The sequence below is a fragment of the Anser cygnoides genome, chromosome 6, assembly GCF_040182565.1.
Source record: "Anser cygnoides isolate HZ-2024a breed goose chromosome 6, Taihu_goose_T2T_genome, whole genome shotgun sequence".
NCBI lineage: Eukaryota > Metazoa > Chordata > Aves > Anseriformes > Anatidae > Anser > Anser cygnoides.
Window position 1 is genome coordinate 40,164,436 of NC_089878.1, and position 15,218 is coordinate 40,179,653.

At 45.6% G+C, this 15,218-nt stretch overlaps 1 protein-coding gene across 1 annotated transcript; it reads right to left on the reverse strand.

Moving 5' to 3' along the window:
• Positions 1 to 244: 244 nt before the first annotated feature.
• Positions 245 to 14,074, reverse strand: RND3 (Rho family GTPase 3). Its single transcript, XM_066999260.1, has 5 exons — positions 13,779 to 14,074; positions 13,589 to 13,676; positions 6,602 to 6,711; positions 4,947 to 5,081; positions 245 to 2,371 (listed from the first exon to the last, which is right to left on the reverse strand). The coding sequence occupies exons 1-5, from the start codon at positions 13,926 to 13,928 to the stop codon at positions 2,120 to 2,122; spliced, it is 735 nt and encodes a 244-aa protein (XP_066855361.1). The 5' UTR covers positions 13,929 to 14,074; the 3' UTR covers positions 245 to 2,119.
• Between the last annotated feature and the right edge of the window lie 1,144 nt (positions 14,075 to 15,218).

Below are 15,218 nucleotides of genomic sequence, written 5' to 3' on the forward strand. Positions count from 1 at the left end.
CCACGCTTCACTTGTTTGCTTGCTCTAGTTTCCCCTGCCTGCCTGATTTTTGGGGAAATGCAACTCCAATAATCCACACTACCTACTCAAACTCCAGAAAACCCCAAAAGGCTGCTCCAAGCATCGGTGAGATTGATTTCTACTCAAATCACATTCCAATTCCAAGCTATGGCTGGCCGGCAGCTCAGTACGATTACGTCTACAACACATGCGCAAGTATTAATGAACCACCACACCAAGGCCGTTTCTGCTACAAGTCAATTACTTGTTTTTAATTCAAAGAAAAGAATGGTAATTTAATAAATACTGCAGAAACATTAACCAAACATACAAAGTGACTTCAACAATTAAAAAAGTAATGAATGTCCTGTTTTATAACAGTTATAACTTATTTTTTTTCCACAATATTTAAATACAGAAAGCACTTACCAGCTATTTTGTAATACTGCCCTAAGCGCACTGTTGCATCAGTCAAAAGCTTATTATGGTGGTAAGAATGTCATTTTGTGTGGGAAATAATTGGAATGGATTTTTTTCTTCTTTTATCAGATGAAAAAAAGTGCCAGGAACACACAGAGTTGAGTTTTAATTATGGTAATCCTTTACCCTTTGCAGAAGTCAACGTGAACACAGCTTTAACACTTCAAAAATGAAGCACCATCCTTGGAAACAAAATGCTTGTTCTCAACAAGCTATAGCCACACTGGTTAGAGCTTACAGTATCTTCCTTTCGAGAGAAGCTATGAAGTTAAGTCGGTCAGTAAACAGTTGCAAACAATTTTAAAGGCCGATATATTTAACGTAACGATAGTAATCAGCAAGCAAAAAAAGAACTTAACCAGTTCACTGATGTAACGGTTAATGATTGCTGTCTGGATATGTATATATTAGTCCTAAAGACTAAACATAGTATCCAGTTTCCACTGGGGACCCCTTAAGGCATCACAGTTCTTCAGACTCCATTTCCTCACAGCACTCACCTCGAGAAAATGAAGTCTGCCGCGAGACACGGCTGCCCCAAGTAACTGTACGCGAGTGTCTAACAGAAGATAATCTGGCTCTGCTGGCTCATTTGCAGATTCTTGGGTTTTTACAAACACAGTTGCAGAGAACCATATCACGGAGTAGCACTTCTCCATAGCATTTACAGAGGGCTAGATCTTGGGAACCACCGGGCTCTTGACTCCTACTAGGAGCAGAGGAGTCCCAGGGCTTCCCCAGATGGGCAGTAAGGCTGAACGAACTATTATTATTTTTTTTTAAACTAAGGATCATTTGTCATCATAGCTCTTAGCACCTTTCAGTTGATTTTACAGCTGAACCTACAGTGAAATACCCATACAGTACACCAGAACTTGAGATCATTTCCACTTCAAATTACAATCACAAAGAGGAATGGAAAGTCAGAGTCCTGTAACAGGCAGGCAGTTTGCCCCCACGCCCCGATGCGATCCATTTAATTCTGCTGCAGCCGGGCACCTAAAATACTGGGAAACCTCAAACAGTCGTCTTCATGACCAAAGTGATAAAATTTAGCTTGCGTTGCCATCTCAGGAAGGCAAAACTCCAAACTTCTCACGTACAGTGTTTTCCTCTAGGTGACGTATAGGCCTTGGTATACTCTCCATCTCGACGACGAGCTACTGAAAAATTAGATCATATCCTTTGGAAAACCAACTACAAGGTCACAGGGATAGTTCCTTAAAGAGGGCATATTAATAATGTCATCTTTAAAAAAACATTAAAGTATTACTTTAAAGAAATCAAAGTGGTAGCATCCAGGAGCAGAGCATCAATAAAAGAAACAAGCACTGTCAATGACATCTCTCTTCTTCTCAGTGTTTTTTTCCCCAATCACCCTCTCAGCACATTCACATGTTCTTTTTTTTTGGCATTTTCTTCCATGTATCATTTCCTGATGCCACCTCATTTAGAGCTATTTCTTCTCCCTGCTTGGTCTACACGCTCAGTTCCTAAGTACAGTCTCACACAACAGGTGAAGAGTCTCCTTTAAAGCACTGGCATAAGCACCCATTAAATACCACGTGGCTGTATACTTCATCGAGCCTCCACCTCTCCCGAACACTCTCTTCCTCCTGCTCATCGAAATCGAGGTCCTTCACATCACCGTGCAACTCTTTGCTTTGTCCTTTCGCAAGTCTGTAGCCACTGTAGAAAGTTCTGGCCTGCCAGGCATGTGTGAAATTCGCTTTGTTGCCCTCTGCGATTTGTTTCGTTTAACATTTTTATTTGTTTTATTCACACACGCCAAGGTGGCAACATGAAAAATGTCTCTGACACTGTTTTCTGACTGTAAGGCTGAGCATTCAATATACGTAGCTGCTCCAATCTGTTTGGCCATATTTGCACCCTAAGGGAAAAAAGAACATGCAATCAATACCAAGTTTCCAGCGAGCCAAAGCAAACCATACAATTACTTTTCAGCGCTGTTTTCCATACACAATGTTCTGTGAAAACCAAAGCTAAAGCTCAAGTATGACAGCCAGCAGCTAATTTTGCAAAATAAACAGAGCTTTGGTTCCAAGCTGCATTCACGCATTCTCTCACATACAGATAAATACCATTTGAAATGGAGACGATAAGCCCAGTGACCTGCAAATAACCGCAGCGACACAGGAAAGTACCGGTAGGACTTATTCAGGCTAGTCGACACGTCCCTGTCCTGGAGCACAGCACACAGGGAAAAACCCTTGTTAGGCTTCTGCTAGGGGACAAAGCTTACGGGGAGAAGAGCTGGACGTTTCTGGGCTCATAGCTAGGGAAGGGACAAAAATGAAAGGACTTCAGTGGCTAGACAAGCCCTTCTTTTGCAATGTTAAGTGTGTTAGAAGTCAAAGCCGAGATATTTGTTCTAGCAGCACAAGAAAAACAACAAGCAAAGCCAGCAGATGACAATACCCCAGGGTCCTACAGGAAGACAATACAATATCGTGTGAAAAAGCAGAACTGTTTTAATGGAATTTTACTTCGCAGGGACAATCTTCCTAGTCAGTTACTACATCCAAGCACATCCTTGATGATCCTCATGTATCCATGGGCCTGAGGTAGAGGCAGGCAGGACACGAGCCAGTCCAACCCCTCCTCTTTGCTCCCAGCTGTAACAGCCGGGCTGATGGCACCGATCCATCTGGACCCACATCATTATGCACTATTTGCCTTGCACTGATGCAGCTGCTTTCTTATCAGTTTAAGTGGGATTGGCTGATAAAAGACTTGGTTTGGACCAAACCCTCCCCACTGTTAAACACCTCAACTCCTACTCAGCTCAACCTATCTCAGTTCCTCAAAATTGTTTGCTCAGGTGTAGCTGACTGGAAATTATCTAGGATACTGGGGACAGGGTGTCAGCATCAGCTGAATTTATCCTCCAAACACTTCCTTATGCAGCTAAGAGAAACGAGGAAAGCCCTACTGAGCTCTGATCCCAACTTGACTTAGCAAGGCAGGGAATCTAAAAAGAAGTTGTGTATCTTCACCCCAGAGGGCTGGATCCTTCCCTGAAAATAGCACAGGAGAGCCCTGGGTGGCTTCAGGCCACTGCTGTGCTTTGGCAACCACAAGACACACAACCACAGCTCAGGCTATGCTTTCCTAAAGTGCACACAAGATCGTGCGAGTTTGTTCAAGTAGGGGCTTCACTGAATCATGTACAATTTTCTCTTTGGCTAGTAAGTAAAAGTTTATGACTTTGCCCTTCCTAAGGAGTTGTGACACCAGGAGAGAAGGGAATCTTTGAATCTAGGTGGCAAACCCCTCTGTCAGTAGCTTTTCAATCACTAACTCTGAAAAAGGGTCAAACTTGACCATTTTATTGAAGAACCACAACAAAATTTAAAACATATGACCTTGGGTATGCCGTAAGTGGCAGACTATTTCCCTTCTAGAAAGGCACAAGAGCTGGCCTTTAGTTTCACTTAAAACTGTTGAAATGGAGAGATGTTCACTGAGCCAAGCACAGAAAAAAAAATACCATAACCAGCATAAGCCATCACAACAAAACAACCCGTGTTGTATTTTAATTAAGATACTCAGTTCACAGCAGCTCCTCATTTTCAATTTTAAACATGCTGTAGGAGGCTGCATTATTAGTAATCGCATATTAGGAGCTGTTGGTTTGGAAAACCTGAGGTTTTGGATAAGACATCAAGAACTGTTTCATAGTGCAGGATACACGGGCCAGGTAGAACTACCTATGCAGGTAACACTTGCACTCTTGCACCCTGCGGGGTGTACATCTGAAACCACCACTGTGATTCAGCTGCAATGCACTATATACACAAGTAGTAAGGGGAAGTTTATCCTAGATCTTAGTTTCCCCCCTGTTCTCTGCCTCCTGTTCTCCCATGGCATGGTTCCTTTCCCCTTTTTCACCTCAGTGTCTCTATCTCACGATGACTGGCTCCAACCTTCTCACTTCCCAACAAGAGAACCACTGCCCAGGATTAAGATGCTTTCTGGATTTGCTGCCACCTTCACGGGGAGCTACAAGGTGATTTCAAGCAGTGGGACTTTAAAGGGGTCAGATTACATGAAGTAATTGTCATGATGCTTCAGTCATATGTATGACATTCAACTCAAGCGTGAAGACAACGATTTTATCACCAGTAAATGAACAGGACAAGCCACACCTCGCAGTTACTGCTCTGGCCTCTGCAGGCACAGAAAAGCAGTAAGCTTATTTTTTAATTCACTTAAAAGGCTCCTCACAATCAGTAAGGCTACGCTCTATGATGCTTAAAACATGCTTTGTGGGACTGCATGATTTTCTGCTGCATCTACTGCACAGGTAGGCTTTTCCTTTAGTCCATGTATCTGCCTTCTGCACTTGTCAACAAGGAGGGAGAATTTGTTCATAAAGATGGCTACAGTGATAGAGAACTGTCTTATCCTCCACCCCAAAGGACAAAGAATGAGATGGCACATACCTGGTCATAGGACACGGGTGTCTGCCTGTGATTGGAAAGTTCTACTAGTGTGCTTACATCCGTGCGCAGATCCGACTTGCAACCAACCAGAAGCATTTTGGTGTTTGGACAAAACTCCTGGATTTCACCTTTCCACTGTAAAATATTAGGTTGTTGTTATATTTGCATAGTTGAACGCTTAAATTCAAAGAAGCAATGGATACAAGATGGAGTTTAATAAGTCATGACATTTTATGTGGAAATACTCTTACATAATAGTTGCATTTACCTTCAAGCTAATTTCTGAAGGCATTAGTTCCAGCATTATCTAGTCAAGGATAAAAACTTACAATCTCCTACACTCACTAAGTCCACTGACTTAGTAATCGAGATTGTTTGCCTGCATGAATAAAGGTTTGCAGACCTGTCACTCCTCACAGGCAGCAAGCACCTAGCCACAGCTGCGTACAGAGAGGAACCAAAGCAAGCTGGTGTTACCACATCCAGTGGTTCCTCAAGACTGAGCTAGAGGCCCGGCCTCTATGACCACAAAGTACGTGTTGCTATGTATTTGCTATATCCAAATATATACAAATCTGTCAAGGGTCCAGTGAGGAAGTCCTTCAAACAGAACATGTATCATATTATTTTGTTTTCTTGCCCATAACCCATACATGGTTAACTTTGTGAATACAAGAAAGCCAACAATTCTGCAGCCCAATCTGACCAGATCATACAATCCCTAAAATTTAAGAATATAATTTGGGTTTAAAAGCATATTAACAAAAATCTCTTCCTGATTAAGCAACAGTACAGTAACCAACAGTAACAGTGACAAAAAACAAAGACAGCTCTAGATGCTTGTTGGCATAGTAAGCAGAGAATAGTCTGAAGTACTTTCTGTACATTATTCGGAGCACCACATGCTGCTTTATGCCCCAGTGAAACAAGAATCCCTGGCCCCAGCTACAGAGCGAAAGGAACTTCACATCGTTACGCCTTAAAGACGACACCACAAAGTTTGAGTCATGCCCAGTGACGGCGGGGAGGGCCAGGACCACCTTGTGAACACAGAGCTCAACTCTTAAACAAAGAGATTTAACTCAGGGGAAGTCAGGCTCTGATTCTTGGGTCACTGAGTTTCTGAAAAATTCTGAAGTTTGGTGCAGAATTACATTTCTATGCTATTGCTAGGTTTTCTGGTGTCTCCCAGAGGCATTTGTTACTGGCTCCTTCTAGCTTAAGACTGAGGAATTATGTAAAGCCATGGCATAAGTCCAAATGCTCTACAGACACTTTTAACTGTCTCCACAACACAGCAAAGTTTCTCAGTCCTGTTTTTTATATGAATGTGACATGAGAGACAGTTTCTTGCTGCACCCAATGCCACCCTCAACAATTAATTGGTGTCTAAGGGCTGAGGAATGAGAATTTACTTCAACCCTGGGGTTCCATTACATGGTGTGTTTATTTTTTTTCAGTTAACATTAAATCACTTCCAAATCAATGATTTCAAATCCTAGCAGTGCAGAGCACAGTCTGGTCTTCTTTCCATTAAAAGAAAAAAAAAACACAAAACTGAAGCTTCTAACATAGGAAACAGCACCACTCTTCAGAGATTTAAAGACAAGCTACATATAAACAGTTCTCTCCTCAGATGTTTCTTAAACACTTGCCTTTTTTAACACACTGTCAAGAGTTTCTGGCCGACTAATGTCAAAGCAGATCAAGACGGCATCAGAGTCAGGATAAGAAAGCGGACGGACATTGTCATAGTAAGGAGAGCCTGCAGGAAAAGAAAACACATTATTATCAGTACATATTCTTCGCTTTCTACAATCAAACATATCCAGAAAGTTTTGAAAGGTTTTCAGCAAAGCTCTTAAATATCACCTAGCTACCAGCTTTTCCTCAAAACCACTCCGTACTCCCAAAAGACAAGATTCTCAGTTCCCCCGTCCTTTTGCTTCTCACCTACAAAAGCAACAGCTTTCCCAAGCAGTTAAGAGGGACGGCACCCCAGTGATTCATCTCCCACTGAAAGCTTGTGATGCCCCCAGTAACCAAAAAAAGCAAATAGCATCAGCCCAAGTTTAAGTTCCAGCAATAATCTGCAGGAATTTGACTTTGAGGGGGGAAAAAAGCGTTAAAGCGTGTCTTCAAAGGAGATTTTCCATAGTTGCATTTTCATGTAAAAAAAAAAATCAGTAATTTTGAAATCAGCTTTGAATTTTTAATTTAGAACGAAGTTCCAAGTGCAAAAAGCATCTTCAGTTGTCATGGATATTGGTAATTTTTAGAAAAAAAACCTCTTGCTTAGGTTGAAAGCAGTTGTTCCAGTACTTGACCAGGAAAGAATTCCAACCCTGCAGACAGACACGAGTAAGTTATCTGTCACAAAGAGGCACTGATTTGTAAGCCAATACACGCCTGTAGTAAACATTTATGTGTAGCCCATAAAACAAATTTTGATCAATGAGATCAAAAGCTAATCTGGTAATCTGAAGGAACATAAATAGGTCCAATGTTGCATGTTACAACTGTTTTACTTCAAGAGCTATTAAGGGATATGATGAGTTTAAGACTTCTCATGATGTGCAGAGTTACAACTTCATCTGCAGTCAGAAATCTCTTTTTTAGCATCTGTTGAACCTGGAAGAACATTTGGGGGAAATCTCCCCTTTTTCTAGAAAGTTCCATTCACTCGGCCACCACTTGGTTTGGCCTTTAACTCTGCTGAAGCTTCATTTACTGAGCAGAATGCATTTCTGATTCAGAAGGGTACTTAAACAGTTAAGTTGTCCAACAGGATCAGGGCTTGGCCTTTGAAATGCATGCCTGTAACTTAAAATGCACTAAGGCACATATTCTTATTCAGGTATTTGTCTTTCACAAACCTAAAGTCCAGCATCGAACATACGCAACAAGAATGCAGCTTTCAAGAGTTAGCAGGCATGACTTTTGGGGTTATCAGCCAATTATATCTCCAATTTTCAAACTACCTAGAACTAATTGTAAGGTCTCAGAGGCTGAACAGAGACTATTAACTGGATTAGAGAAATTCCTCGAGTTTTTAACTGACAGACAGCCCATGCTGCTGCACAGAGCAGAGCGGGGAATGGTGTGAACGTATCACAGATGACTTCAGTTGGACAGCTTATACTAGAAGGAAGGAGTCAAGAATCCCAGGAATGTTGTTTTTGAAATGAAGAGTAACACATGGGGGATGAAGCATTACCAAACTAGGTAGCAGAAGGTAATTTGTTGAACAAGACTTATTTTATTCAAACGCTCATCTTCATAAATGATGTCAATCTAACGAAGAGGCAGCTGTCAAAAACCACTCTTTAAAAAACCAGCTAGCTGTCTTCGGCAGTAAACGACACGTCAGGAGGAAATCTAAGCTGAGCTGACCAGAAAAGCGCTCGCTCTGAGCTAAACCCAGCTTGCAGGACTATCGGTACGGCCTTCCCAGCTGCCTGCAGCACCGCTACCCAGCTCAGCACCACCTGAGTGCCCCCGGGCCGAGCTGCTAGCCCTGGGCAACCAGCCGGCACCCTCGCTAGCCACCCCTGTGGCCCGGCACCTTCAAACAGGCCGCGGCGGCAGCGCCTCACAGCCAGCGGCCTCCATGCCTCCCTGCCCAGCACAGGCAAGTCGGGGCAGGGCGAGCTGCCGCCTTTGGGATCCTCAGCGCTCGGCCACAGGGCTGCCGGCTGGAAAGGAGGCTCAGAAAGCCTCACCCAGAAACTAATTCCGTAGACACATACCTAACTTCTCACTCAGCAGCCTCCAAGGACACAACGCACCATATATGTCCATCAGCATGTATTTATGTATACACACCGTCACCACCTTCAGACCAGAGATTCCTCTTACTGTGTCAGCTGTAGCTGTGTTTGTTTTGAGGGCTTTTCTTTTCAGGTTTTCCTTCTGAACCTCTCGTATTAAAGATGCCGAACTAGAATACACGTACTTTTATAGGCAGTCCTTCCGTCCAGATGCAAGCGAGGAGTATTTGACACATTTTTCTCCTCAGGGCGGTGTGCGGCAGAACAAACTGGAATCGTTTAAAGTCCTCGCGCGGCAGCACCGACAAAAGAAGCTTCCTGGTCTCGTTCGACAGCAATAACCGAACGTTTATTATTTCGCAAATAAAGAGCAGCCCCGGTCCTTACCGTGGCGAGGCTATTCAATCTGGCATTTCATCATTTCACCCAGAAACCCTCAGAACCGAGGAATCTCAGGAATGAGGCTCAAGTCTGAACAGACAACTTGAACACAGCCCAGCAAGGCTGTTCAGTCTTTTTCAAGTTAGTCTGCAGATTTGAAACCATGCCAACCCTGGAAAACAGAAGGAGAATGCAAGGCTACAGCTATGGTATTCGTGAAAAAAATAAGCCTGCTTGTGTTTGCGATTCTGCTCTTACAAAGTAAAACATTTTTGTCAGGGACAACATGAATGATTTATCAGTTTTATCAAGGGATCGCTGATAATGCTGTAGTTCATCTTGTTTTGTGGTGAAAGTATATTCCAGTTGCAATCCCCGATTTTATCTGTTTGGCAGCTTAAATAATCTAAGCCAAAGTAATTTACACAATAAGAATGCTCTACTTTTCAACTCCTGTGCTTCATGCAAAGTACAGCACAAGTTCAGCTGTTAAAGCGAATTAAACCCCTCCCAAGCAGCGTGCTTGGCTTCAGTCTCCAGAAGATGCCAAAGCTTAGGCTTAAGCATTGCTACGTTAATAAATGCCAAAATTATTCACATCATTGAAAGTTAAAGCATGCTATTTTTTTTTCCTTTTGGATGACTTAGCGCTGCCCTAAGCTGCTAGACCCCGGAGAGCTGAATGCCTGTCACTGTGGATGAGGAGGCTGAGCCCCACGTCCTGCCAGCAGCACGGAGCTGGGCAGCACCGGGCTACTTGCACATCGCCACCGGGCGCTCCCCTCCGCTGCCCTTCGGACTCCGGTCACCTGGAAGAACGACAGACAAACAGCAGCCTTCTCACTCCCAGTTCCTCAGGCTTGCTGATTATCAGCTAGATAAAAAGCTCAGCAAACACTGCAGCGGCAGCTCCAAGCAGCTGGCTCCCTGCTACGGCCTTCTTCCTTCCCAGCACACCTCGGCCATTTCGGGGAAAGCACACAAATATCACTCATAGCACTGTGCGTTTACATTTCTGTACCTCAAACAGAAAGCGGGACTTTTGGTCCAGTTACCAATTCTATTTTCTCCCCTATATAGGAAAAAAAAAAAAAACTATCAGGACTAGTTACTGCTACACAGTCACGAAAGAAAATCACATGGCTCAACACAGCCAACTTGTAAGTGAACTGGAAGGCAGAGGCAGAAATTTGACATTTCCTTTATACCGCTTACTGCCAGAGAACTCAGGAAAATAGGAACTTGACTCCTGTATGTTTCAGACACCTTCTGAAAGATACCTCAGCAAAAAAAAACTTTATAATTTAATATTAAATTTTTATGTAGATGCTGAATACATTGTGCACATTCAAATCACAGTAAAGCTAATTCGATTTAAAGCTCTAAGGCCCTTCTGGATTTAATTATATGCTAGTCCCCAGCAGCACACAAGTATTTCTGGCCTTGCTGAGAACTACCGGAGTGTCCAGTACAGTTTTCCCTCTTCAGCCAATACAAAAGAAACTCAGGAGTTGTTGGAGAGGCAGATATGTGTACCTAATGAACAGCACGTGATTTCTGTACAAGAAAAATGCCTATCAAAGTAGTCACTTTTAATGGAAGAAGGCAAAACCTCAGTAAATGAACCACGTGCGTGTTGAACAAAGCTGTCTCAATACACAAGCATTCTTCATGGTGTCCACAAGATTACACCATGAAGCTTTAGCCTGAAGAAACTTCTCTCAAATACTGTACCTAGCAAAACGTGCATACAGCTGCCAAAGAGTGCAAGACTGCCATACTGTATTACCACAGAACAGAATAATTTATGATGTAGTTATATTGCAACCAGACATTCCTGCTTTGAAAAAAAAAAAAAGGGGTTGGTAGTCCAAAAACCGATTGAAATTCAAGTTGGCAAGTGTTTTCCTTAATGCTGCGGCTAATTTAAATCCTTATAATGACTTGCAGAACTAGACAGTACCAGAAAATATTTGAATAATGAACCTTCCCATTCCACTCTTACTTGTGAGCATGTTTTGTCCCAAATTTCTATGGACATGCCCAAGATACTACAAACTTCCCAATACATATACAGCTGGTTTTGAAGGTTCAACTATGCGATGCTCTACACTTTGCACTTCAAGATTCCTCTAGTAATAAGCGTGTTATTTTATAAGGGACTATTTCATAGGTAAAGCCAAACCATGACAGCTGGGCCTGTTTTCACTCTAACATAAGGCTTTTAACCAATGCCTACAGTTTGGGTTTTCTTTTTATTTTCTCAATGAGCAAAAAAAAACCCACTCAGAGTGGCTGTACGTTCCTTTCAACGCATTCAGTGGGAAAACCAGTGTTTAAGTTAAGGTATGGACTAATTTGAGAGGTAGCCTGAGGCATGCTCCCAGCTAGGACGCAGCTGGAGAGTAAAAAACGGATATTAAATACCGATAAAGTCATCTTGAAATACATACAGTATATTGCAATCAAGCCCTGCTAAAGAGCATCCGTTTTTCACCATCCCCCCTCAAGAAACGCAGAAAAGCCCCATGACTTGGGCCATTACCTCCCCCAGCCCATGCTGCGATGGACATTACCCTCCATTAGCATTTGGCAGCTACAAATCATATTTTGAAGTTAACTAGATCTTGTCCTGCTTTAAAGTCATTAAGACATTTATTGTAATTCAGCAGAGGACTAGGACAAAGACTTGTAAAGAACTAAATTACCAGGAATTTAAGATAATGCTAAAACGTTATCTTATCTCCCGATGTCTCTTATCTGGTGATGTGATTTTGCATCGGGTAAATGGGCTCTGGGCAGTTTTTCTTCTGGCAGTCGACAGGAAGAGCTGTTTGCAGAGAGCCTTCAGCTGCAGAATCCCACAACCAGAGGATGTGCTGTTGGGTATACTGTTAGACCGAGCACCCCATCTTTCCAACGCTTCCTCTCTAGGTTCAGATTGCAGACAAATTAGCCACTTGTCCTGAAGCTCCCGACTCTGCCAGACCGCCTGTTAGTTCCAGGACGGGCCTGGAAGCCTGGCGTGCACAAGCAAAGGCTGGCAGGTGTTTGTTCCGGTGCTGCCATCTTTTGAAGTGCTACAGGATATTTCATTACAAGGGTGTCGTCAGCCTTTGACATACAGATTCCAGGCCTTCACATGTCAAACAACCCGCGCGCTGCATTTTAATAGCTAAAGATAAAATTTTCCAGAATACCTTTGCTAGCTATTAATTTTTAATAAGGCCTTACTCCACAGAGTTTCTTACAGCCAGCTTAGTAATCAGGATGAAAGCTCAAACCAGACACACTCAAGAAGCCTCCAAGTCTTATTTGGCATGAGATGAAAAAAAAAATCAGTTTAGAACTATGCTGATACCGAATGTGGGCACAGAGACTGCCTTTTCCCAGTAACTGTGTTGCAAGACTTTGGAATCATTTCCTGAACAGCAAGAGGAAAACCAACTCAAAGCCCAAATTCCTTTTTGGAAAGGGATTAAAATCTTAGTTTCTGGTAAGAGAAGCGATTTCATATTTAGACAGATCTGATGGGTCCAAATACAGCACATACAAAGCCTGCCTAACGAAGACAGGGCTTGCATACTCTGTCAAGTATTTCCAGCTCTTTCTTTTCAATCCCTTCTGCGGAGTTAATGTTGATCCGCATCTGTGTTAATGGTTTACCATGTCATGCACCCCCACCGTTTCTCCCAGCGCGCTCACTTATCCAGAGGAGACTTGCCGGTTGCCCCCGCTCCCCTCCAGCACCGGCAAGCTCGGGGCTGCACCCGAACCAGGCTGAGCCTGTGGCCGTGGGGATGACCTACAGCAGGATCCAGAGGGGTTTCTGGCCTAATGTACGATTTGAAACAGACACAAGAACCTCAGCCTCCGAGGCATCTGAGCCGGCGATTTTGAAATGGCCACTGAAGGCACGCCTGGAAGAGCCGCGGCACGCATCTGCTGATGCTGGCATGCGAAAAAGGATGGTTCCTAAAAAAGGATGGTTCCCCCTGCATCTTCGGAGGGGAATGATGCCCAACTTCCTAGTCTTTCTTGACTTTAAAACCTCCCTAAAACATGAAAAAATTACCGTATTTTGTAAAAAGGAGACCCCAAGGAGCCTGCAAGGGACTCAAATATCCCCTGACTCAATTTACCACTAACATCCACCAACACCTCTTCCCTCTCCTGCGAGGTAACACAGGGTTTTGTGGCAGTGGAGGCGCAGAGGGCAGCTCTGCATCTCTTCGGGGAGCTCTCCCCGCTCAAGCTAGGGAAGACACACACCGCTGACCCACCTGCCCTCTCCGCAAGCCCTCCAAGCCCCTACCGGCGGAGCTTTGCCCTCCTTCTCCCCCCCCCAAACTCAGGCACGTCCCCCAGCACCCCGGCGGCCCCCAGCCCCGGCCAGACACGGCCGCCACCCGCCCCGGGGCGGCCCCCAGCAGCGGGGGTCCCGGGGGTCCCGCAGCCCACCCCCCGCCCTGCCGTCCCCGCGGCGCTCACCGGAGGTGTCCCAGAGGCTGAGCTCGATGCGCTGCGTGTCGATCTCGAAGCTGGCCGTGTAGTTCTCGAAGACGGTGGGCACGTAGCTCTGCGAGGGGCAGACAGCGCAACGCGGTCAGCCCGAAGCCCGACCCCCGGGACCCCCCAAAACCCCCGGCACCCCGTCCCCCCGAACCCCATCCCCCCGTACCTCGGGGAAGCAGTCCTTGGCGAAGACGTGGAGCAGCGCGGTCTTGCCGCACTGGCTGTCCCCCACCACCACGATCTTGCACTTCACGTTCTGGTTGGGATCCATCACCGCCTTGCTCGATAACTTCTGGCTCGCTCTTCTTTCCTTCATTGATCTCCGCTTAGTCCCCTCGGCCGGCCACGACGAAAAAGGAAAACCACACCCGGCTGCCCCTCCTCGCCCCCCGCCCACCCCCAAAAATAATAATTAAAAAAAAAAAAAAAAATAAAAGTAGCCCGAGGAAGCCCAGGTGGAGTTGGCAGAGCCGCGGGCGCCCCGCCGCCCGCCCGCCGGTCCCGCGCAGACTGCTTTGTCCCCCCGCCGCCCACCCCTATTTATAGGTTCGCCGCCGCCAAGCCCCGCCCACCGCCGGCGAGGCTCCGCCCCCCGGCCGCGCGCGCTGCCGGGGCGGGGCGGGGCGCCCCCTAGGGGAGAGGGAGGGGCCGTGAGGGGAGGGGGAGGGCTGGGGGGGGGGGGGTCTGGCGGATTGGGGGGGGCTTGAGGAGGGGCTGAGGAGGGGATGAGGAAGGGATGAGGAAGGGGTGAGGAAGGGATGAGGGGCTGAGGAAGGACTGAGGAGGGGGCTGAGGAGCTGAGGAGGGGGCTGAGGGGCTGAGGAGGGGGCTGAGGGGGGGGCCCGGGGTGCACGCGGCCATCCTGAAGGTGAGGCGGTGGCTCCCCAGTGAGTCACCCAGGCCGTAAACTCACCCCGTGTCATTTCTGGGCCCAAACGCCATCGGTTAATAAAGTCTTGCGACACCCTGACGTGGAAAAGCTCCGCTATCTGGTGTGTTTAACCGTAGGAAGGTGCCCCGGTGACGCGGGCAAGGCAGGCTCCCGAGCGTGGCGTTTCCGAGGTGCAGCGCTAACGTTCTTCATGCTGTTCTGACGTGTCACGTTTTTCAGCCGGTCAGATTGCTCATCTTTAATAAAGCTTCCAAAGAATTCGAGATTTGGTTTCTGCTTGGGAATACTGAGCAAAACTGAAATTTGCAATGTGTGCAAAATGATTCAGAAGGCCTTGCTGAAAAGCTGGGGCATGTAGATTTCCATCCCTGCTTTTTTTCGATGAAGAGCTCATTTCTTGCAGTCCCCATCCGTCCCTGCTTTCCCCACCAACACTGCCTTGGCTCCTTGGATGGATGGAATGGGAAAATGCTGAGTAAGCAGTAAAGAACTTGCTGCTGGCATCAAGCTGGGTTCACCTCTTTTATTCAAACGCGGGTATTTTGAACAGGAAATCTTAAAAGTATGGGGAAATTCAGCTGTGTTTTCATGTTTTCTCCAGAGTGCAGAGAGCCCTGTTTCTTCATTCCCCTCCACTCTTTTATTGTACCTCCATCCCCGCACCGAGACCCAGCAGCCTCGCGGGCAGAGGCAAGCGGAGGTTCAGCCCTGGCT